Below are 25,559 nucleotides of genomic sequence, written 5' to 3' on the forward strand. Positions count from 1 at the left end.
AGATGACGAGCAGAGGTTTCTGTTATAAGTTTTTTTGGATGCGTCAACAGCAACACATCAAGTCTGTAGATGCAGATCAATCAGCTTAATGATGTTATTTATTGTAGTATCCTCCCAGCGTCATTACCCTCAATTCAGTCTCCCTCCCATCTTGTTGTCTCCATCAGTGGCTTCCTGTGTAACTTTTGCAAAGCCATCAGCGTAGCTGTGTTGTTCATTTGTGCTGTGCCAGTTATTTCCTTTACACAGTAACATCTACCAAGTATCCAGGATTATTAATCAGCATAGCAGTAATTTTGCTGTTTCCTCTTTTGATAAAAAATTAGTCTGGGATGAGAGGTAACTCTTAACCATTAGTGATTAATCATCGGTGGGTTTTGTTACTCTTAGTAGTGATTTTAACCTTTTTGTATCCTGTGCCCTTCTTCCTCTTAAGAACAATGTGGCTAACCTGGCAGCTGACTTCTCTGCCATCAAGGAGCTGGACTCTCTCAGTAACGAGATTGTCGAACTACAAAGGTAAACTCTCGTTCTCATATTCTTTTCAAATTTGGTGAAAAACAAACATATTGTTACAGAAGCCATGTCAGTGCATGTTATGTCACTGCAGGTGATGTGATGTAGCCTAAAGATGGCCTGTACTTGTTTAGAGTTTCCACTAATTAATTAGGATGTTCTTCGTCCAAGTTACATGATACACTTGTTACGCTGGTTTAGGACTGCAGCGTGCAACAAAAAATATTAAAGAAAACGATAAATTTGTGATGTGTGAGGCTCAGCTTTTATGAATGTATGCTGGGGAAAAGATTTTGGAGAAGTCGTTCATTATAACCCTGTCAAATAAAAACTCCAGATGAAAGACTGCTGTCAGAGCAAGTCACTATATCCCCTCTGTATCCTCTGTTAGCCAGCAGGGTGCAGTGTTTCCCACAAACTGAGAAAACCAAATAAATATCTGGAAATGTAAATGTAACAGGATTTAGGGTCAGCTTTAATTTAATTTCTTCTTAAACCACATTTAAGAAAAATGACAATAAATCTAGCTTGTACCTTGAAACAATTAATTTATATTAACTGCCAGTCCCAGCTAAAACTGGTATTTGTGATCCACAGTGGGTGAAAGCGTTAATGGTTGTGGTTACTGGTTCAAGTAAAAAGATATCACTCACACGTTATTAGACAAAAAAATAATTGTGTTTTCACTGCATATCACCAAACACAGCAGATGGCTGTAAAGATGAATTATGTGTCCGCTCTTTGACAGTGAGGCAGAAGAAGAAAAGTGACAAAGAATTTAATATACAACAGCAAAAAAAACAAAACATCATTCAGCCAAAAAAAACCCAAGTTAAATACAACATTGAATCATCAACCAAAATATGTTTCAGTAACAGAATTTCCATTTTCCATGTTGGTTATCAGTATCTGTACTTTTGAAATTAATTTTCATCACAAAAAAATATTCAGTGCACTTATTCATGAAAGCTGAGACTAAGAAGTGAGAAGTGAGAAAGTTGGCCTACCACCCCATCCCCCACCTTTCGATACAAACACACAGATGTGCACGCACACACCCTAGGTGACAGCTGTTTCGAGAAAGGAAGGAGAGGTAAGAAGGATGGATAAAAGCAGAAACACTTCAGAAAGGTAGCACACCAAGAGGAGTCTGAAAAGATGATTCATGTTTGTGACTGCTTCAAAATGTGTCAGCAGCCCTCTGCAGAAGATGAGGAGGATGGTGAGGGTGAGGATGATGATAGGTAAGAGGAAAATGGAAGTGATACTCAGTTTGAGCTGACTGCAGTACTGCCGAGAGATAAATGTGTTGTTATCAAGGGATTTGTGTGTTTTGATGCTAGAGGAAAGAGAGAATATAAAAATAGCTGCTGATATTTTTAGTCGGTGTTGAAATGAATGGCAAAAAATAAGACATTTCTAAAGTTGATGGCTTTTTCTTATTGTTTTTTTCTTTAGTTCAGTTGTCTTAATGTCAAACTGAAGAGGAATAATAAGTGTTGTGTTCTGTATTTCTTTCACAAACAATAACTCAAATTGTAAGTGTAATTTGTAAATCCTGTCATTAGGCTTTCCTAAACAAATGTGAGAAAACAAATGAACAGATTTCTCACTCATACAGTGACACAGTGCTCATCAAATAAAAATTTAAATCAAAGTGTTAATATATGTTTGTAAGAAGCTTACTCAATGTCTTTTTTCTTATACAGTTTTATACATAACATAGTAGGCTTTTAATGTGGTATTGTATAATATGACGTAAGTATGTGAATGAATCCAACACAGTCCAATGTTGAATATCCAAATCTGGATTAGACTACACTAATATTATTATGTTTATTGTAGAATTAAATTCCAGTTGTGGCTGCACAGGATTGTCCAAAAGTCAAAATTTATGGAAAAAAGATAAGATTTAATCATTTCTAAAATTCACACTGTATTTTTATCTAATGAAATATTCTGCTTTAGTCTGTATTGGCCTTTCAAACAGTCAAAAAACTGTAAGCTCGTTTGCTTGCTGCACAAAAAGGGAGGTAAACACCTGTATTAATGGGGTGGTCTGGCAGCAGACTAACTTAAAGCATCATAAATGACATTTTTTTACTAAAGAAAGTTAATTAAGATGAAAAAGAGAATAACTGATTTAAATGTCCAATGTGTAATTTTCTGCTGCAAGAGGTCTCTCAGTCAAAACAATAACAAAAGATGGAGCAATGCTGTGATTGCAGTCAGTTTCTAACAGTTGGAATACCTGTGTTGTTCATTGTTCAGGAGGCTTTTTTTTTTTTTTACCAGGAATCAAATTATCTGCAGAGATCAAACAGACCCTGTAATTTACACTGGCAAAAACACTGAAAATGCTGTTCCACATTTCAAATGATTTAAACCTGCACTGACTAAAGCAGTTCACGCTAAAAATCAGTGTTTCTCTAATGCTGTTTGGCATGCCAAGGGCTAGAGGAGAGCTGCCACTAACATTTGCTCAGCTTGTTTCTCTGAAACTTAACATCAAAATGTCCATTGACTTAAGTCCTTTACCCAGTTAAAACTCTTAGTCAAAAACAACCAAGATCTTGGGCGCCCAGTAGCTCAGTTGGTAGAGCGGGCGCTCCATGTACAGAGGCCAAGTCCTCACCACTGCGGCCGTGGGTTGAGTTCCGACCTCAGCCCTTTGTCGTCCCCTCTCTTTCCCCTTTTCTCGCCTGGTCTGTCCTGTCTAATGAAGGCAAAAGCCCCAAAAATAATGAAAAAAAAAACAAAAAACAAGATCTAAAAATTGTATTGTAAAAATGTGTCTTAAAACTGGATCAAATGTCAGTTCATGACAGCCTCTGGCAGACAACACAAAGGGCGTATGACACAACTGACAGGTGATGGCGACTAAACGACATGGACCGTTTCCTTAATAAGAATTAAGTTTTTTCTGTGTTTGAACATTGTTGGAAACACTTAGGATAATGCAAGAACACAACTCAACAAAACAAAACACTGGTCTAACTGTTTTTAGACATTTTAGTACAAAAAATTTACAAATTTTGAAGCCGATGAATCACTTTATTCACTTTATTGTTTTTTTTAGGCCTTTTTATTAATTTATTTTGGGGGATGAGGTCATAAAATATGACAACAGACATTTGTAGCTTCAGTTAGCTCAGTAGAAGCTTTGAATGTAAAAAAAAAACCCGACATCCTCCGCAGCCTTAATGATTTATATATTTGGCGTGATTAATGAGGCTTAATGACTTGAGACAAAATCGGGTTGAAATTTTGGCGTCATATGTAGTACCAACACCTTGACTATAAGACACTCTGCGCAGTGTTTCTGGTGATCCCTCTTATGGAAAATAAAATACAGAATTATTAATTATCAGTTGCATTCAAGACAATATGCCTCCTGGCTCGTCGCCCCACCCCGTTCCATTTCCTCTCTGGCTGGGTGGATGAGAGAGTGAACTAGAGAGGATGAACATACGGGCAGCACAAATGATAGATGTTGTAGGTTGGCTCATCATCACTCGTCCCTCCTCCCTCTCTTCCTCCCTCCATCCTCAAGGCAGCCATCTGCCTCTCACTCATCTCCCACACATTTGACTGAGCAAGCACATTCTCACTGTCTAACAACATCCAGCGCCACACAGACGCACTCCACCTTTCCTCAAATCTCAAATCACGTCACACACACACACACACACACCTGCTGTAGCTGAAGGCATTCGGGCGGCTCGCTCTGTACTGTGGAGTTTCAGGACATCATGGTAGCTCAGGGAGAGGAGGTGGTGGTGGTTCAGGGGCAGGGGAAAGAGGGCTCAGTGGAGAACTGGCTGGGGATGGGTGGACTTGGAGTACCGGGTCTACCCTCTCTGTCCTTGGTGGCTAAATACTCCTGTCTCTTGTGCTGGACCCCCAGGGAGAAGAGCTCTGTGGAGGAGGAGATCAAGGAGAAGGAGGAGGCCATCAGACAGCGCAGCAGCGAAGTGCAGGTAAGGTCTCGCTGTCTTTGTCTGTGAGTTTGTTTTTGTTTCCAGTGAAGTGGACGCAGAGGGAAAGATTATGGGCAGCTGGAATCGCTGGCATTGTTGTGTTAATATTTTTGAGAAATTCTGCTTGTTTGCGCTGTTTTTTGTGATCAGTGCCTCTCACAGGACTGTAAAATGGACTGTGAGTGTATGAGCATGGATTTGTTTCTGCTGTAACTTTAATACTGCTGAGACTAAGCAGATTGTAAGAGGTACTAAAGCAGTTGCTCACTTTTGTTGTGATGTATATTCTGGGGGAGGGGATCAATAATACATTTGGCCAGTATTCTTACACAGTTACCAGAGAGGGAAAGGCTGGTATCCTTGTGTAGGCGTGTCTGCTGCCTGCTCTGAGCCTGAGAGATGGGCTCTATTTTGGGAACTCAAGGCTTAAAGGGCTAGTCTGCTCCGCTTTTGGGAATTCAGTCTGATGCTGGAGCGAGAGGGTGGATCTCGAGGGAGTCTCAAGCTGATGTAGCTAAATTTCTTTGCTGTACTGCAGGGTTGCCCCAAGTGCTTTTGGCTTTTAACTTTGTGTTGTGTTTTCTAAATATATCCTGACCATCACATATTGTGTGCTTTTTGGTTGTAGTGATCTGAGCTGCTATCCCTGTACAGACTCTACACTAAGACTTCCCCCTGCAGTGTTTCTCAGAGGTTGAGAATTTATTTGTGACGGTCTCACATGGTGACATCCATCACTTGAAAGTCAGCAGCAAAAATGGCATTGGTTTCAGAAGCTGAAAGTAATTTTCCACTGTAAGTGTGCATTTGCACTTGAAAGCACTGTATTGGAAGACTGGTTTATCAATACGACCTCTCAGTTGCATTCCCAAAATGTTTGAAAAGGAGAGCAGTTCGCACAAAATATGTTTTTTTGGTAGGTACGGAAGCAAATATAGTTGTGTTGGGGATGTACAGGCGGTGTCATAGAGAACTAGTGATTAAGATGCATGCTACAAATCGTGATCGCAGGACCCTTGATTTGAATCTGGTGTATTTTTAGTCGCCCAGCTTAACTAGCAATAAGTGTGATATAAAGTTAAAGTGCAGCAGACAGCTGACTTTAAAGACGCCAAGATATTTAACATTGCATTTGATGCAAGCATGGATAAGAAATGACACATGACGTTTGGCGGTCATGGCAAGACGCTGTAATATGACTGTAAGGGAGGAGCTCTGCTTCAGCATTTTGAGGAGCAAGGGATTGACATTTTATTGATATGACACACTGATTGACAAGAAAATTCAAAAATGATCTAAAGAAACAGACGCACCTTTATTTACACCAACGTGTCAAGTCACACTGACTGATGTGCACATCATTACGCAACCTCCAGTGTTTTTTGTCTTTTGTACCTACTGAGTGGTCACTGTTATCTTGACAGCAATTTTTCTTGACTGTCGCTATAGAAACAGAGCGCAATCAATCATACTCTAAGACAAACGCAATCAGCGCCACAATATTTAACCATGGATTGAAACACTTACAGAAAGTCTGTAGCTTGCTAAAAAAAATTAGAGCTGCCCTCCAAATCGCTTTTTTTTTTTCTTTTTACGTTCAGTACGCACTGCAGCTGCCTTTCTAGTAAATGTACGTACAGTTGCATGGAGTATGTATACAACTGGGACATACAACTTTGTCATAACATTGCGCCTTAAACGTAAACCCTCTTGCTAATATATCTGTCGTAGTCCATAGCCTAAAAGAACTATATATTAATGTTTTAGTTATTCACACCTGTAGCAAAAAATATGTGGTACTTTCACTTCAGTGTCGTCCTTCGGTGCAGTTTCTGTCAGCTGTCAATGAGCTGCCACCTGTCTACGACTCAGTCGACACAACATCTCTTTTTCTGAGCAGAGGATTGTGGGTCAGAATAGCCAGAAATGCATGCTGGCTTGCATGCTGCAAAATGCTACCGGATGTAGTAGAACATCCTAATATTGTTTTGCATAGGCTACTGCATTTGATGTAATGTGTACTAGGACATACTAAATCCATTTCTGCCATACTAAAATAGTAGAGGCAATATAACTTTTATATTGACAATCTCAATATTGTTGGTCTAGCTCAGTGTTCCTTCTCCTTATCTTTCTTATTGTGGAGAAACGATCCCACTGAATGGCCAGAAGGGAAATATTTTATTTATTTCACAAATATTCATCAAGATCAAAACCAGGACAAATGTAAAAAGCAAACTGAACGATTTCTACACGCAGTGTCTTCATTTGTGTTTATTTAAAAAAAAAAAGATCATAATCAGGCCTTGCATAGTTAGCAGTTTTAGGCATTTTTTTGTTGTTTGTCAGCAGAGGCAAACGACAAGGAGGTAACTTCATGTAGTATAAGGTCAATGGAGAGTGATGAATTGTTTTCCCCTCTGTTGTGGGCTGGACTCAATTGCACTTTGTCTCTATTGGCGTAATATTCAAATTTGCAAAATAAACTAAACCAGGACAAGATGATGTCAACCCTTGTTTTTTAACCGACAAACATGTAGCAATAATATGACCTGTCAAACTGTTTTTGTTCACATGTAAGACAGGTTGAAATATTTCTTATTATTAGCCTGCCTTGTAAAGACTGCCGCTACAGTCGGCCTCATTCAAATTTGTCGGCGTCTCCATTGATTTGAAATGTGTGTTCGAAATTTCTCTCCTGATGACTAACTTCTTATGTTAATTGTTCTAAATTCTATTTTAGTTTTTGCCCCGATTAGCCAGCAGAGTAGAGAGAGACAGGAAAATCTGGGATATGGAGGAGAAGACGTAAAACAAAGTTAGCCAGCCAGGATCAACCCAGAGATGAAGCCATTGTTTGGTATTTGTCTGAGACCACTAGTTTACCAGAATGCTAAATTTCAGCCCTTTTCACAAAGTAATTGACCTCCAACTCATTAAACATAATAATAATCATTTATTCTAAGTTCCTGAAAGATTAAAGAGCCCCTGATTTTACTTTCCTTAATTATTTACAAATTAAATAATCAGTGTAATTAAAGTTTACTATTTAAGCTCACACTTTATTTATTTCCCAATCTGTTTCTTTTTTTTTTAACCAAAGGTTTGCCCCAGGAAGAATACAGAAACACAGGCTTATTTCCTTCTGTCTGCTCTTTGGCTTGATGTCTGCAGGATTTACAGGATGAGGTGGCGAGGGAGAGTGAGGCGCTACAGCGGCTCCAGGCTCAGCGTCAGAAGGTCCAGGACGCCTTGGAGGAGCTGGACCAACAGAAAAGCTCCCTGGAGGAGCAGCTGACTCATATTCGCCAGCAGACCAGCCAAGAGACCAATCTGGTATGTCTCTGGAGTAATTTTCTTTTCATGAAAGATTAATTTATTCCAATACTGGGAAGCTGTAACTATAGAAATGACTGACCACTAGCAAAGCACATCACTAGTATTAACTGATAATGCATTCCAGTGCATGACTCAGTTCTCCTGAGTGATGAAGTTTATTTGTAATGGGGATGTGTGTCACAGATTTCATCGCTGCAGTCGGAGCATGAGGAGCAGGAACAGAAGATATGTCAGTTTGAGGAGGAGCTGGTCCAGGCCAGAGAGGAGCTCCTCGCTCTGCAGGAGGAGAGCAGGAGGCTGCAGGAGAAGGTCCAGGCCGCTCAGGAGCAGCTCACACCTTTGCAGGAGTCTGTCCGCGACTCCTTTACACAAGTTGCACAGGTTAGTTGATGTAAATCTGTGAACGTGTAGCAGGGAATATCAGGGCAGATACAGAGTATTAGTACTTAATGAGACTGATAACTGATATTTGGAACTGATTTGCATAAAAGATAACAATGAAAACATTTCTGTTGAAATTTAGAATTTGGAATAAAACAAACTCCAATACAAAACTTTATTTAAATGCCTTTAGCAAATGTTTAATAAAAACTGAAAAAATCAACATCAAATACAACAAGTTCTCAGCAACTTTTCTTTTTTATAAAGTCAAGTGAAAATTTAAATAATATGTGTTATTATTATGTTGTCTTTCTCTATTATCGTCATCTCTGCACTTTCAGGTTCAGCAGAAACTGAACGACCTTCAGGTGGAGGAGAGGTCAGTTACCGCCCAGCTCAGCTGGAAGAGAGCCCTGGAGGACAGCTCTCCTGTCATGGTCAATGGATCAGCAGGCCCCACTGCAGAGCTGCACCAGGGGGACCCCTTCCACCAGGACCTCTTCCAGGAGGACCAGCCTAAAGAGCTGAGGGAGGAAGAACCAACTGCTGTCTGCAATCAGCAGAAAGAACATTCAGATCAAAAGGAGAAAGAAGGAGTGAACGAGCGAGAAGAGGAAGAAGAAAAGGAGGAAGAGAGTCCAAAGACTCCAGAAGAGGAAAAGTTGAAACATGATCCCTTGGATGATCTCTATACCAGCCTAGCATCCTCTGACATGTACAATAATCTGTCGGTCCTCTCCAAGCCACAGGAGAAACAGGTGTGGATAACACATAAACTTGCCCTCAATCCTTTTACAGATGGAAAGAAGCCAGTGCTTTTTTCATTTTTATTGCGAAAACCCTCACAGTTCTACAAAATTTTAATTTAGGAGGAACATAATAATTTTCGCACCCATGTATGCAAGACCAGTAGACTTAGTTTACATTTGTTGCGATCACAGTTCAGTAGAAAAATTAAAATTATGCTAAATGTAAAATCTTAAGTATAACTTCTCAGAATATATCTCTGTCAGTAACATTAGTCCTCTCATGTCTCCAGGAACACAGCAGCCCACCACTCAACGTTTCCTCAGAGGTCACAGATGATGCCGAGGAATCTCCTAAAGAGAGCCCACCAAAGGTAAAGACTCTGAGTTACTGAGGTTACTGAGGTCTACTTGTGCTGATTAGTCCAGTAAATTCTTTAAAACTCTGAAAATTGCACTGCGGACCTTTTGTTCCTGGAAGCTCTTTATGGATAATTTATCACGTGTAGTTTAAACACAACATTCACATCATTAAGTGTTCAAGCTTGCCAGCAGAAACCTTTCGATGCTTTACAGGTTGCATCGCCAGAGCCAGAGAGCAAACAGGAGCCAGCAGAGTCCCCAGAAACCCCTACCTCCTCGTTACCACCTCAAGTCGGCCCTCGCTCGATGCCGCCTCAGACCAGCCCCCCCTCCCTGCCTGAGATGGATTTCTTCAATTCAGACCCCTTTACTGACCGTGAGTCCCCATAGCACATCTTAAGTTCAGTGAACAGCTAAAAAATAAAATAACTAAACACTGAGGTTCTTGTGTTCAGATGAAGTTGACCCACTCCCCTCAAATGAATTTATTTTACAGATTTAATTGTATTTATTTTACATTTTAAAGATTTTGATTGCTTTCAGAGGAATACAGTTGATTTTTATATATATATTTTGTACCAAAGCCTCAACGTAGTCAGACTTTTTTTACTTTACAGATGATCCATTCAAAGATGATCCATTTGGAAAAGCAGATGTTGGAGGTAAGTTAAACCTGTTATTTTATATATACTTATTCTATATTATTTATTTTTTTATTATGTTATTTACTTTGTATCATTTATTTATCTATTCTTTAACGTAGTTCAGTATTTTAACATATTTTCCTTAATATGTGGAAGTAAGCAACTGTGGGTGTCTGGTTTTAAAAGGAGAAAACAATAATAAAAAGAGGAGTGTTGATGAAATGCTGTTTAAAATAGTTTCAATCATAGCAAGACTGTATTTCTATGCCTGTAATCAATAGCAAAAAACTGACGGTCATGTTGTATGCAATATTCTAAAAACGCAAAAGCATCTAAAAGTATTTGATGTGTTGTTTGAAAAGCATATAGGTGTCTTCACCGTCAAATGTTCACATTTTGTGTGTTGTTGCTGTTTCTCTCAAATCAGATCCATTCGGAGGAGACCCATTTAAAGGGTCGGACCCCTTTGCTGCAGATGCTTTCTTCCAGGCCTCCAGCGCCCCTTTTTCCACAGACGACCCTTTTGCTTCCTCAGCCGACCCGTTTGGTACCACTACTGGCGCGCCAGAACCAGACCTGTTTGCAAACAAGCCGAATGACGCAGCAGCTACACCAGCAGCAGGTCCAGATCCCTTCACCTCCAAACCTACAAATCCAGCTTCAGCAGCCAAGGATCCATTCAGCTCCACGGTTAACAATATGGCCGATACAGACCTGTTTGGAGGCAAAGTGAACGCCATAGGGGAGGCTGATCCTTTTGGTTCTCAGGACGGAGGGACAGATCCCTTCAGCTGCTCTTCATCCAGCTCTGATCTGGCCGTGGTGAGTAGGCCTGCTGCGCAACCTGGTCACAACTCACTTGCTCCCCAATTTATTGTGAATTTATAATACTTCATCCCCCAAATAATTATTTGTATATCATTTACGCACCATGTTAACTTGGATTTGTGAAAAATATTTTGTCTTGCCTGCATTCCTCCAAGGAGAATGGAGAATCCTAAAACTTGATGAATTGTAGTAAAACTGGGCCACATTAAACAAAAGCAAAACTATATCAAAACCATTTACAAAACTCCTACATAACTCCTGCAGTGTATCCAAGTCTCGTTTATCTGCACGCCCTTACCCAAGCCAGTTACTTGTATGCAGAACTGTTTTAAATAGTAAACTTTTATTGGAAATGTATGTTTGGGAAGTACAGAGCATATGACTGGATTAATAATTTTTAATGTAAATATAACTTTAAATGGCAAAAATAAATAAAATAAATGGCAGATCTCTCTTGCAGAAGAATAATCAAAAGGAACTGTAAAAAAAGGCTAACAAATCAGTTACATTTAGTGTTATCAAGCCAGCACAGAACAAGCCAGCACCGAACTGGAAAACAACATTTTATTAGGCAAATACTGTGATTGCTGCAGTGTCAACTAAATGTAAATATAGTGAGAATAAGATGGGATCATCACAGCAGGGTCTTTTTGTACTCTATGCTAATTGCTGTATGTTTTGTATTCTACATTTTGTTTTTAGAAGGATACTGCAGCAACCAATGACCCGTTTGCTCCAGGTGGTACGACAGTGAACGCCAGCTCAGATCCAGGTATACCTTGTGGTATAACGCCACCCTCTGGAGACAGACGCCACTGCAGCTGTTAAAGTTAAAATATATAAAACACAATATTTTGGTGTTCGGATGTGTGTTCTCAGGTTTAGATGCTCAGTGACTTTTATCTGCTTGTATGTTTCAGATCCGTTTGCTGCTGTGTTTGGTAATGAATCATATTCAGGGGGCTTTGCAGATTTCTGTGCTTTGTCAAAGGTAATCAAAAGGTTCAGATTATGTTCTGTGAATGCCCTACATGGTGCTAAAATCACACTCAGTATGGAGTCAAACACACTGAATATCAAGTCATAAATAATGATGTTGGTGGAAGTAAAAATTGTTATGACACAGTGAGCTCACTTCTCCTGACAAACATCCTCTTGAGTGAGTTATGGTTTTTCTGAGGAAATAGGTGGAGCACTTGCTTATGATTCCGCACTGTGGAGGAATTGGATACTTAACGCATCATTTAGTGCACACAGCAAGCAATATTTGATGTGCAGTATCATAAATTATTGGAAACTCGATGTGTGTGTTAAAAGTAAATTTTGATTGCACAATGTGATGGCTGTAGAAAAATGACGCCATCTGTGTTTAGCTTGGTTCCCTATAAGCCTCGCATTCACTGTGCAATTTTGTCTGCCACCGGGTATAATCTCCCGAGGAGACTTAAACACATCACAGTTAAACAAGCGTTCTTGCTTTTGATCATATGAGCACTGGGAAATGTTAAGAGTGATGAAAACCTCCAAAGTTTTTATCTCCAGTAAAGGAAATGGCGGACTGTGGAATAAGCAAAATAACTGCAAAACCACAGTGTGTCCTCTGGTGTTGTTGAGGACAACTGAAGATAACTGAAAGTGATCCAGTTGTCTTGCTGCCAGCTACTCCCCCTGTCATTTTTTTACTTTTGCATACTATAATACTGTAAGTATCTAGTTTGATGTGAACCTTCTGTTTCAGGTTCATGGCATCAACAATAAGAACCTGTTTCAGGAAGACAGCCAGTCTCCCGATGTGCCCCCAGCACTGCCCCCAAAGACGGGTACGCCAACTAGACCACCTCCTCCGCCTCCAGGTCAGTACTTACGATGGAAAGGTAACTGCTGTCAGCATTTAGTGCTGTCATCAGTCATTTTTGAATGTGATAAAGGAATACATTACCCACAAAATGGCCATATGTATATTACGACTCACCCTGTGTTATATTACTGGATAATAATATAAAACTGGATTCTTCGTTCACTTTGGAGTCATGCGAAATAAACAAACACTGAGGAAAGTCTTGTTGGACTGGATTCAAAGGGGGCTGTAAAGGAGTAACAGCAAAACTATATCAAAACATCCATTTACACACTCTCACACAACTCGTGCAGTATAATCCAAATCTCATATATGTAGTCGTACGCTCAGTACTTCCCAAACAGGATGCATTTTCGCTAAAACCGCACAATTTAGAACACTTCTGCATAAACAGTCTCATACACGGGCCAGTAGTGTGCCTGTGCTTTTAGCAAAAATGCATTTGTCTAAGAAATACTGAGCATATGGCTGGATAAATGAGACTGTGATAACACTGCACCAGCAGTGTGAGAGTTTGAAATGAATGTTTTGATATAGTTTTGCTGTTGTTAAATGCAGCCCCCTTTCATCAGGTCTTTAGATTCTCAGTTCACCATGTAGGCATGTGAGAAAAACACTTTTTTGAATGGGGGGCCATATTAGATTATATGAAAATACCTGGGAGCCACCTGCTTCTGGCATCATATGGGTTATACTTTTTTTTTAAAAAATCACATACAATTGACACAAAAGCAGCTGTTTCATCTTTAAATGAAAAATAATTCAACTGTCTACCACTTCTGATAACGGCGGCTCTTGCTCTTGACTTGGCGCTGCTTTGTTATGGCCATGTCTGCTACCTGGCAGTAAATATTTGTTGTTGTTTGTTAATTTTTTGTTTGCTTGCTACAGTCCGTCTATGAAAACACAGTAGCTCTTCCTGCATAGCTCTGTCTTGGTGCATGTCTTCAAACTGTGTGATTGTCCTGCAATCATGAGGTGAATTAACAAAAAATACAAAGTAATCTTGCTTGATAAACTAATTTTCCGCTAATTATGAATTCTGTTTTGAAAAACAAGCTGAGGGATGTTTGAAATCGGTCACAAATGGCCCCAGGGTCGAACTTAAGACATGACTGCTTTAATAGAATATGTTATTCACATTTAATAAACACTGTGATAGTATTATACTCAATATGCTGCTTCATGTTGGTTTGTCTCTCTACAGTGTGTTTTTTTTAAATCTGTGTCTGTTTTAACCTTCGTGTCTTCCTGTTTGTGTCTTTTCAGGTAAGAGATCGTCCATCTCCAGAACAGAGTCCTCTGACTCCTTTCAGCGACGAGCGCCCTTCCTCCAACAGTCCTCAGGAGACTTCTCGTCCTCCTCTTCCCTGCCTGCCAAGGATCCCTTAGCCGACCCCTTCGCCCCCTCCTCCCCTCCTCGTCACAACGTACGGGAAGCTGACCGATTTGCCAGCTTTGACAAAGTGAGCACCTCCCTCTCGCCCTCTCCCTCACCTTCATCTGACTCTCAGTAGTCACTGGCTGCACTCTCTTTTTTCCTGCTACTAAATCACATTAAGTTGTTAAATTGAAGTCACAAACACCAAGCCAACAAGGCCAGCTTTAAAAATCGCTCCATCTACTGCCACTAAATACTCCCAAAGAACTGAACTAACCAGCTCATGTAAAAATGTCACAAAGAAGCACAGGTTCCTCATGCTACATTTGTTTTTTAATAACTCGGTTTTCTTGAGCTAAGCTAACATAAGCTATTAAATCTTCTATTTTTTTTTTATTTCTGTGTATTTTAGCTCTTAATTATGAATGCAATTATTTTATTTTGCCATGTAAAGATTCTTTATACTTATATAATTATTTTTTGTTACTGATTTATATTGGGATTGCACTCAATTTAAACCTCCTGATTGGAGATGCACTGTCTTACTTTATGAAGAAATGTACAGAAATATCATTATAGCAAATATATACATTGATATTCTAACTCTGCTGCATATTTGTTGTAACAGACATTAGTTTTGTTACATATTAAATTAATATAAGCATCTGGCGTAATGAGACCAAATTCCTCCTAAATCTTGGCAGTGAATGGAGAGATTAAAGGCTGCTTGTATTTGGCTTTTGTTAGCCATCCCAACACAGTACTCTGACATCACAGCCTGCACATGTGCATAGTTAGATATAGAGTTATGTATTGCAAACTGTTGATTTTATGCACATTATACACAGAAATTGCATTTCAGGTAAAATTTCAAATTGTGTCAGCGCAAAGTGCTTATTCTGGGTCTGACCAGCAACTGGCCTTAAATTCAAACTGTCTGCACATAGTAGTACCTGCTCCATCATGGGTGAGAACCACATTTCAGAATGTTTCAACCTATAAACTTTAAGTATCATTGTTTTACAAACTCAGTGAGTATATTTACATGCACAAAATAGTCAGATTTTTGCCCTTATTCCGATAAAGACAATATTCGTACTATGCTCTTTACATGGTAAATGAAAATGAATAGTCCATTTACACATGCAGCCTTGCATACTCCTGTTAACGTGCCCTAATATGTCATTTGTCGAGTCAAAGTATGGAAAAGCCGAACAGCTGGAGCCCCCTGACATTTTACTTCTTAACATCAAAATAGGATTTTTTCTCAATTTCCTAGCAGTGTTGGACTTGCCTGACTATGCAAGCTCAGCCTTCCTCTTTCCTTCCTGCACCTTCTTAAAAAGGTCGGCACTGCGATATTTGTGCTCATCCAAAAACCTGTTGATATCCATGTCTTTCAAAATGTTGAAAAGCAGCTGTCCATCTTCCAACTAGAAATGAGGGCTTTTCTGCATGTATCTCTACAGCCTTGAACACTGTCTAGGAGTCAGTTTGTACACAACGTAACCATGACAACGCACAAAGCCAACCGTGAACAGTCAAGAGGTTGTGCATTGCAAAATACGGTTAAAAACCCACATATCCCACAGATGTTAATCAGAAAATGCAAAATTCAGAAAACAATAATCAATTCTGAATATTTAAATGGAATATGCTGTTTACATGACCCAAATCAAATTTAGAATATTGTCATATTAGGAATAATAGGGGAATATTGTTGTGCATGTAACTGTAGTCATTGCTCACATACACTCCACAGGAAACGTGTAGAAGTGAAGCTACACTACAGAAATATGGCATTTAATAATTTCTGCTCACATTTGAGAGCCAGGTGTAAACAATTATATTGTTTAACCAAGAAGAATACAGAGTCCCTAAGGGGACATGGGGAAGAAAAAAATTAAAGTAAAAAAAAAATTTTTTGTGAAATATTTTGTGTCTTTATGTCCACCTCCTGCAGCAGTACAAAATGCAAAAAGCTCGGCAGAATGTAGTCGATCAGGGGGTATGGTGATTAATAAATACCGTCTTCTTTCTAATCTTATGCTTAATAAGGACAACTCTGCAAACAGAAACTTCAGAAAATTTTTGAATGGTTCAGAGCATAAACTATATATAAAGATGAATGACGCATAAGACGTCAGAGTCTTTGCGGTAGCGATCAATATATAGATATGTAATAGCGGTATCAAGTTTCCCGCCCATATACCCTTCTGACCAGTCGCAAGCAGTGCCATTGAAGGCAAGCATACTGATTTTCCCACACAGCTGTCAATCTTGTCATCAGATCCCCTTTTTTAGCATCAAATGACTCATTAAACCAAACTTGTATAGAAAACTGAACATTTTAACAAACATTAGCGTGATATGAACTATCTTTAATGACAGAAAACATTTTTAGGAAAAATGTATTTGGCGTGTACTTTGACGTTTTAGTTTGGCCCATCTCCCATCTAGCTACATGGCGGGGTCAGGCTTTATGACCTATACAGAGGCCAGACACCAGGGGGCGATGGAGATGTTTTGGCTTCACTTTTGGGGAATTGTCATGTCGTCCATCTTCATATACAGTGTATGGTTCAGAGCATCATAACATAAACACATCGCTACAAATCTTCACCCAAAGACATATTGAGTATAAAAGCAATAATTCGAGGTATTGCAAAAGTTTTTGCAAGGGACCAAAATAGTTTCTCGGGATAGTGCAGAAGTATTTATTTTTTATTCACCCATTTATTTTTTTCTGTCCTCTATGCCTCCTTAGAAGCTCCGCTTTTCCCTCTCACTCATGAAAATATGTGCACTTAGTCATATATCTAACAACAAAAAAAACCCAAAGTAGCCAAAAAAGGAAAATTAGTCAATGTATGTCTAAACATGATTTGAACCCTTGTTAATATATTTGAAATAAATTGGTAACAGCATTAAAATCCTCTCTGCTCTTTCTTAAAGCTGTACAAAAATAAACTGTCACGCTGTGAATTTGGGATGGATGACTATTATTAAAAGACAGCATTGATTCTCGTGCCTCTCCCATTACAAGACAGCTCCCGCATGTTGAACCTTGACCTGCACGAACTAACTAACTGTGTGTTTGGCTCTCATTCACTCTTACCACTGCCTCTGCCATCCCTCAAATCTGTAGGTTTTTTTTTTCCTTTACACATGCCGCTATTTATTTATCCATGCATCCACCTGTTCATTCATCCACCCCTTCATTTATTAGTTTGTTCAGCCCTTGTCTGGTCAGTAGTGTGTTGTGGAGAAACAGATCGCCTGTATTCTCTCTCTCTCTATCTCTCTCTCTCCCTCTGTCTGTGTCTTTACTGTCAAAAAAGTTGAATAAAGAATTGAATCAAGGGCACCATCTCTGGCTTCTATGTGCATCCATGACACCTCTATCTGCAAATGCCTGAGCTTTAAAGGACTGTACCAATGTTTTTGCATCTTCAGTTCATTTACCACAAGTTGTGAATACTTTTATGTTTTGGCTGCCACTTTCCAAAGCATTCTTTAAATTTTCGTTTATGTCGTACCTTCCAAGAAGTATTTTCTGCATTGCTGTGCCATCGTAACACGGACTGATTCCTCAAATTTGCACCTTAGTAACTTTAAAGGGAAACGTTTGTATTTTACAACCTGTTTCTTATTTTTCCATGTTTTTGAGTCAAAGTGACTGATGGACATAACAATTTTTCAAACTGGTCCAGTATTGAGCGTGATCACTGCAGCTGCTGCAATATAATCCCTACGGGCAATTGCGCACTGTCAATTTACATCCATTGAAAATGTTTTTTTTGCCACTGACAGGCTCAGATTATTATCATAAATTAATCTGAGAACTTTACAGAAAAGACCCTACAAAGATGCTGAAAAGTTCTTCCTTACTTTACCTCTCTAGCTTTTTGTTACTGTCTTGTTTAGGGGAGTCTCATTGTCAGAAACAGCTAAATACTTGGCCACAACTCTGAAAATCTTTCAAATACCAATAGGCAACGCTTTCTTCAAGACAACAAACTCTAGCACTCCTCTCACCAACACTCATTAGCGTTCCAGCGTTGTCACCTTTCACAAGATTTCAGAACTAGATTTCTTGTGAGTAAGATTTGTTCACAGTAACACACAGCTTAGCGAAAGGTTAAGGAAAAACATTCAGTTTCTCTGCCGTGCCCTTTCCTTAATATTGTCAGACACTTTAAAAAGCCCCATTTAGACTGCAGGTTCAAGGCGGAAATATCATGTTGTAATGCAGTCTAGCTGTTCTGTATAAAAGGTATGATTTTGGAATGGGGGGACAGAGTTGTCTCACTTTTAAGTAAGTGAAGAGAGGTAGTAACAGCTCTGCATTTAGATCTGCGTAAAAAGGACATCTGGCATGACATTTGTGAAGTTTTGACAACGAGTTATGTTTTTGACCCACCGGTGGGAGATTTCAAAAGCAGCTAGCAGCAGTTAGAAGCTAACTTAAAGAAGAACAGTAGCCGAAATTGTCCACAACTTGAAAAAAAACAAAAACAGTGAGGCCTGGGGGCTCCTTACCCACATTGCCATGTTATTTTATTATTGTTTAGAAAGTGCTGCTGACACGTTACATGTCACATGAGAAGAAGGCGCTGTTGTGTGAAACTTCCTGTCACGCCTCTTGTTTCCACAATGCTGGCATGCTGTCTATGATCACATACTCGAGCAGCATGTTGCCACCGTTGTTTGGCTCTGTGTAAAAATACAAAGCAGTATAAAGAAGGGACTTTGGAGGAGGACTGTCTCTTTAAAGTCAGAGATTAGAATCATCAGTTGGAGACTCCCAGTCGATTTAGATTGCTGCAAGTCAAGCAGTTGTTTGGAGTTTTTTTGCTGGTCAGTGTGCTGTGCAGTTTGCCTCTGGGGACATTTTACTGCAGAGTGAGCGCTCGTGACTTTCATGCTAGTCTTTGATTAAAGCAGCTGTGGCATGGAGGAGATATTGGAAAACAGAGAGAGAGATTGCTCTTCTGCTTAGAGGTGGTTAGATTATAGCGCACATCAAGTTAATTCGCTGCAGTTTCCTGCTTTTGTTTGATATCGAGTGTCTACAAAAAGTGTTGTTTCACATTTGCGATTTGTCGTTAACGCTGTTAGCTTGTTTGCTATATGATATGTCTATATGATATGATATGCTATATGATATATGCTATATGATATGAATGTCGCTGTCCTGCTGAACGGCCATCTCTATGTAAAAAGGGTTCATGACAATCTGAGCATGTCAGTGGCAAAGACCAGGTGCTTATAATGGACGTAAATTGAAAAGAGCACAATTGCCCCTAGATCGCTCAGCTGGCGTCATCTCTTTCAATACTTGATCAGGTTCAAAAACAGCTGTCTCCTTTAGTCACCCAGACACAAACATGGGAAAAAACAAAAGTTTCCCTTTATTGGTGTTTAATCTCAACCATGTTGTATTGCTATGCAAGTTCATATTTATATATTTTGATACTGTACCAGCCACATTGAAAGCAGGTAAAATGCTTCCAATGATCTAACACTGCTTTGGAAAAAAGGTTAAAAATGTAAAGAATTTGTACTAAATGGGCTAAAATATGCAAAACACCAGTATGGTCCTTTCAAGTACTTCAAATCACCAGTACCTGGAAATAAAGACAAGAAGATATGTGAGGGGTTTCTTTTTTTTAGCAATTAGACACAGCATTCCTCTTGCTAAGTACCTGTTGATGTCTGATTTCATTCATATTGAAAAGCAGCAGTGGGAAGTACCACCTACAAGTAATAAATGCATGTTCTCTACTAAATTCATTATATGTTTCTTAAATGTTCTCATCGTGCATGTTCTGCGTCGCTCTCCTCCGAAATCATCAGCTCATAAAATACCTGCCGCTAGTGAACGTCGTCATCTCTGCCTACTTTCACGTGCATGGGGGGGGGGGTCACACTGGATGACCTGTGATGCTTCTGTCTGTCAGTCATTGAGAATAATGAACCTGTTGGCACCGTGCATGTCCCGTCTGTAATGATTAACTGTCTTAATCGGTGTTCTGCGTATCTTGAAAGCTTTTTGTTGTCATGAACCAAAAAATGTGTTTTCAGTGACACAGCTCCCCTTTATTCCTCAATGAGATCTCATCTTTAACACTGCTATCCCATACGAGGCCCTGATCACATTCTTTAACATGTGCAATGACACACACCTGAGGGGCAAAGACTCACATTTTTAGCAATCAATCAATCAATCAATCAATCAATCAAACTTTATTTGTACAGCAACTTTCATCGAGGTTAGTGCAGTTCAGAATGCCTTCCCATAGTAAGACAGAAAAAGTGTAGACTGTGAAAACAACCAAAAAGACAAAAACAATTTAAGAATAATGCACAAGACAATAAAAAATATAAGATGTAAAAAAAAAAAAGAAAAAGATTTGAAAGCTATATTTGCAGTAATTGTAGTAAAGTATAGTAAAATAAAACTAGATTAAAGAGTGGCGTGAAATGGATAATTAAAATGATTTTAGAGCGAGGAATACAAATACTACCACTAACAACAACATTAATATATATAACAGATCAAATATAAAAGAATACAATTTACAATAAATACAATATAAAAGTAAACAAAAATAATATAATTTCAGTGAACCACTCTTAATAAAAAATGTAGTTTTAGGTTTGGTAGGGTAGTTACATTTGTAACAAAATATAATATTTTATACAGCCTTCTTATGTTTTTTTTGTAATAAATTTTAATTTGTTACCTAAGTAATAACTAAAGCTGTCAGTTAAATGTAGTGAAGTGAAAAGTACAATATTTCGCTCTGAAATGTAGCAGAGTAAAAGTAAAAAGTGGGATGAAAAGAAAATACTAAAGTACCTGAAATTTGTACTTAAGTACTGTACTTGAGTAAATGTACTAAGTAACAGTCCGCATCTGGTACCATGTAAACTAAAACATCCCTGGTTTGAATCCAGCTGGGACCTGTGTTGCATGTCCATCCCATCATTCTCTGTCCTCTCATTTCCTCTAAGTTTCCTGAAAAGAGCGCTTAAAAAATAATCTTAAAAAAAAACAAGAAATTACAGCAAAGAAACCTGAACCTCAAAAATAAATTAGAGGTAATGTTGAGATGTCTAACTTTAACATACAGTAGTTTCTCAATATGATATGAGTACACGACATATGATAGATTTTGTTTTTTTTCAGCAGAAGCCGATAAATATCTGGCCAATATCAATAATATCATTGACAAGCTCTAAGAATAACTTATTTTATCCTTGAGAATCTGTTAACTGTGTATGTGTTTGTCTGTTTGTCTCCTTTCCCCCCTTATTTCTTTGCATTCGTTCCTTCCCCTGTGTGTGTGTGATGGTTGTGTGTTTTCTGTGTTCACGGAGCAGTATCCAACAGAGGAAGACATGATAGAGTGGGCAAAGCGCGAGAGCGAGCGAGAGGAAAAAGAGCGACTTGCCAGGCTCACCCAGCAGGAACAAGAGGACCTGGAGCTGGCCATCGCACTCAGCAAGTCTGAACTCTCCTGAGGAGCCCGTCTCCCCCTCCTCCCCTCCTCCCCTCCTCCACTGACCTGGCTCGGCACGGCACAGCACAGCCTGGCCCAGCCCAGAAAGCACCAAAGCAAAGTGGGGACTATAAAGGACTGATTCAGCAGCACCTGCTGACCCCATGAAGAGACTTTCTTAGAATAAACCCACCTCTGAATCTTTCTTCTCCCCAGACTCTGATCACCGTTCACTGGCGTTGCAGTATTGTGTTTTTGTTTTTTTTTTCATCCTGTTGGTCTCGTTTTGGAGGACCAAGATGGAGTTCTGAAGAATGGATTATTGAAAGTGACGTGTGGTGAATATGGATTTAGAGATTGCTCCGTTGATTTCAACACCAGGTTACAAACGCCACATTAACTCTCAAGATTGTAATTTATTTAACGTACTCAAAACTAGGTCGAAATGGCCTTTGTCAGAAGTCCTGTCTTTATCCACTAATGCTACACTTTATTAAAACTCCACTCACTCTAGCTTCTGACGTTATACTGAGAATTTCATGAGATTTCTTTGATTAGAAATAGACTTGCTAATTTTGTAGAGCCAAAAAAAATCTCCCTAATTTCTTTTCAGCTCTCGGTTAATTTTCTGAAACTGAATCTTCAAGTGCGTGTAGTTTCAAGACAGTAAGCTGAGGGAAAAAAAGAGGCACTGTAACAAAATTTAAGAGTGCAAGTTGGTCTTTTTGAAATGGAGTGTACTTTTCTAGTCCTGCAGGAGGCCGATGAGATTTAAAAAATATATATTGTTCAGGACAGGGTGACAGAATTCAACATTTCTACTTGTTTAACTGGAAGTTACCGGTCCTCTGATATGTGAAATGCATGTGCAGATTTATCTTAAATTTCAACACCATTCAGCTTCTAGTTACATTTCTATAATGCATTGCTTTTCCCAGCATCTGTTGTGTCAAAGTTTATTTTTTCAGAGATACTGAAAGGAATGAAACTACAGCTATTAAATGTGATGATTTTGTATTCATTAGAAATATATTTTAAGGCACACTACAAAACCAGAACTGCTTTTTTTAGAGAAAATTCAACACCAGATACCTAAAAAAAAATGTTCAGTTGTTATGGAAATCTCACTTCTGGACATTTTATAAATGTGGCCTCAAATTAAAGAATATTATTTTGCTGATACTTGGCTGGCTGAGGTTGGACATTAACAAACAAATTTTAGTCAAAAAATAGAAACTGGGTAGTTGTGGATGAATATATGTGTGTAAAAAAACTAATTTATACCCACTTTATCAGCCCGAACATACTCATGTTCACCCCAAAATCAAAAATACTTGTTGTGAGTTCTGAGTTTTGGAGATATCAGTCTCAGAGATGTCTACCTTCTCACCTATATTATTCAACTAGATGTCATTCAGCTTGTTGTTCTCAAATCTCCCCCAAAAAATGTTTGAAAAACTCAACAACAATGTCACTTTCCAGAAACCATGACCAGGTTACTCAAAATAATCCACAGACCTTGATGTGAGCAGTTTCAATTAGGAACTATTTTCTTTCTACCGAACTACACCTGCCCACCGTATCACAGCAGGAGGAAGATGCATGCTTTCCTCTGCGCTGTGAGACAGACATCTCTACGGCCGATATCTCCAACACTCACGACTCACACCAAAACAACCAACTGATAAATAGCACTACAGGTAAAAGGAAAATATTTGTATTTGGGGTCCCTTTAAAAGTTAGATTATATCAATTTTATTAATGTTGAAGGAAAACGATGGGCCAAGCAGCTGTAAAAAGAATAACACAAAAACAAGTTAAAGACACAACAAGCCTACAAAACACTAAAGGACTAAAACCTAAAAAGTGAGAAACAATTGCAAAGGGTCAAAAATATTGGTAATCTGGAATAATCCAGGGTTAGGCATACAGTAGCTTTCCTAAAGCAGTGTCTTGCTGAATATGCATTTTTCTTTTAATGATAGCCATATTAAAAATGATTAACTTCCTAAAGTAGTCTATATCCATTTCACAATTTTCAGACCATGCCCAACGAGAGCCACTGTTTTTTTTTTTTTTATAGAGACTAACTGGATTATAAAGTTTTACACAAAGTCAGTAAAAGTTGATTAGTGTCTCCGTATTTTGGCACAGCAGTTTGTTGTCTCTGTGAGCTCTTTGTGGGATTTAACCTGCTGGTATTTTGAGGATAAACACTCCTCATTACACTGCATCCACACATCTGTTAACACCTGCACAAAAGCTTGGCCAGCCATTGATTTTTCTCCTTGTGGGTAATTTTGTGTTTTCTCCCAGAAAATGAACTTAAGTTGCTAAACACTGAGTGCTGAACAGTGATAGAAGGTTTCTGAACAAAGGACATTTTGGTTGAAGAACAGGAAGCCTTTGTTTTTCATTTCTTTGCTGATTTGTGACCAAACGGTGCAAAACATTTTGAACACTCTCTTTTCGGCTCTGTTAAGAACAAACATCGTTGCAGTTTCCTCTTCTCATGTTTAAGCTGTTTGCTGTCCGTGGTTGCAGCTGCACTTCCTGCTCGCAGTGCGTCTCATATTGCAGTTCACGTTTATTGTAAATACAAGAGAGAGCGGGAGTCGTCCGTCTCTTCTTCACCTTCACGGTCTATTGTCATACCACAGTTTAACTCTCTCGCGTTTAAAGGCCACCTGACACGTTATTGTCATTTGTACAGACTTCTCGAATTTTACAAATCAAGAACCACTTATGTTTCTAGGCTTACCCATAAAGGCTTTTTAAACTCAAGCTAATTGTATTTTATTTTGTATTTTCTAACGTGTAAGAAGAAAAATCATTATTGGGAGGTTTGGCCAGAATATGTAATGCATTTAATTGAAACAGAATAAATATTAAACATGTAGTTTTGCAGTTTGTGTGTTCTTACTGTGATTAAATCATGTTACTGGCTTTTTAAGATCGCTTTGAATCCTGCACTTGAGTAAAAGTAGCTGTACCACATTAAAACAACACTATGAAAAAGTCCTGTGCTGAAATCTTAAACTGAGTAAAAGCAGTTGTGGAACGTAATTGAGAACATTTATGTAGTCATGTTGACTTAACTTGAGTTTTTCAATCATATGCTACTTCAAACTTAAACTCCACTACATTTCAGAGGAGAGTATTTTCCTTTTTTCGCCTCTTTTTTGCCCCTGCAACACATCATTAGCAGATAGAATATGATGCACTGTTATAGATTAAACTACCAAAACAGCACATTAAATAACTGGAATGAGATCCATCCTGACCAACATTAAAATTATGCCTATAATAATAATGCATCTGTACTGAAGATCCAATAGCACACAATAATTTAACACTCACAAGCCATGTATATTCTGCTATAAATACTGGTACTTTTACTTGTATAAGACTCTTACTGCAGGACTTTGATTTGTAACAGGGTAATTTTGTATTGTTTTAGGGGTACATTTACTTAAGTAAAAAATCTGACTTCTTCCTTAACCACTGATTAATAAGTGATATCAACAAAATATGCTTTTATATGTATTTTTGTATTGGATTGTTATTGTGGCAATTGATGTATTTATGTTTAAGCAGCATTAAATGTTGCTGGTCAGTGTGAAGTGTATCAACTTTGCATACAGGTATATTATTTTATGCAAACTGAAGTTAGACACATGAGATATGGATATTTAAAAACTTTTATCTGATATTTGCCTTTTAACTATCGCTTTCAGATATATTAGAGTAAATTGTACAGTTTGCCTCTGAAATGTAACGGAGTAGAAACCAAAAGTAGCAGAAAAGTACCTCCACCTACCGCCTGTCATTCTTCAACTGTAGTGTATTAAATGCAAAAGCCCAAAAAGCAATCTTTAAAATAATGTACTATAACACAATACTTTAGTAAATGTACACAAAAAAAGTCTTAGAATTTGGTAATATTTATACTAATTCTTTTGTAGTCAATTTTACCTCTAAGTATTATTATTATTTAGTAAAATAACTGACAAGT

At 38.5% G+C, this 25,559-nt stretch overlaps 1 protein-coding gene across 1 annotated transcript in view; it reads left to right on the forward strand.

The window, feature by feature from the left end:
• Positions 1-24,443, forward strand: part of eps15 (epidermal growth factor receptor pathway substrate 15) — a 36,326-nt gene extending 11,883 nt beyond the window's left edge. Inside the window, 14 exon segments of the mRNA XM_088077775.1 lie at positions 437-519; positions 4,424-4,496; positions 7,671-7,832; positions 8,019-8,216; positions 8,558-8,974; positions 9,256-9,336; positions 9,539-9,701; positions 9,943-9,987; positions 10,397-10,791; positions 11,500-11,569; positions 11,718-11,788; positions 12,536-12,650; positions 13,925-14,121; positions 21,426-24,443. Of these exon segments, the coding sequence (XP_087933901.1) occupies positions 437-519; positions 4,424-4,496; positions 7,671-7,832; positions 8,019-8,216; positions 8,558-8,974; positions 9,256-9,336; positions 9,539-9,701; positions 9,943-9,987; positions 10,397-10,791; positions 11,500-11,569; positions 11,718-11,788; positions 12,536-12,650; positions 13,925-14,121; positions 21,426-21,566 (2,211 nt within the window). The 3' untranslated portion in view covers positions 21,567-24,443.
• The last annotated feature ends 1,116 nt before the right edge of the window (positions 24,444-25,559 follow it).

This window comes from Plectropomus leopardus, chromosome 5 (genome assembly GCF_026936395.1).
Source record: "Plectropomus leopardus strain MGB_pleo_1.0 chromosome 5, ASM2693639v1, whole genome shotgun sequence".
Taxonomy (NCBI): Eukaryota; Metazoa; Chordata; class Actinopteri; order Perciformes; family Serranidae; genus Plectropomus; species Plectropomus leopardus.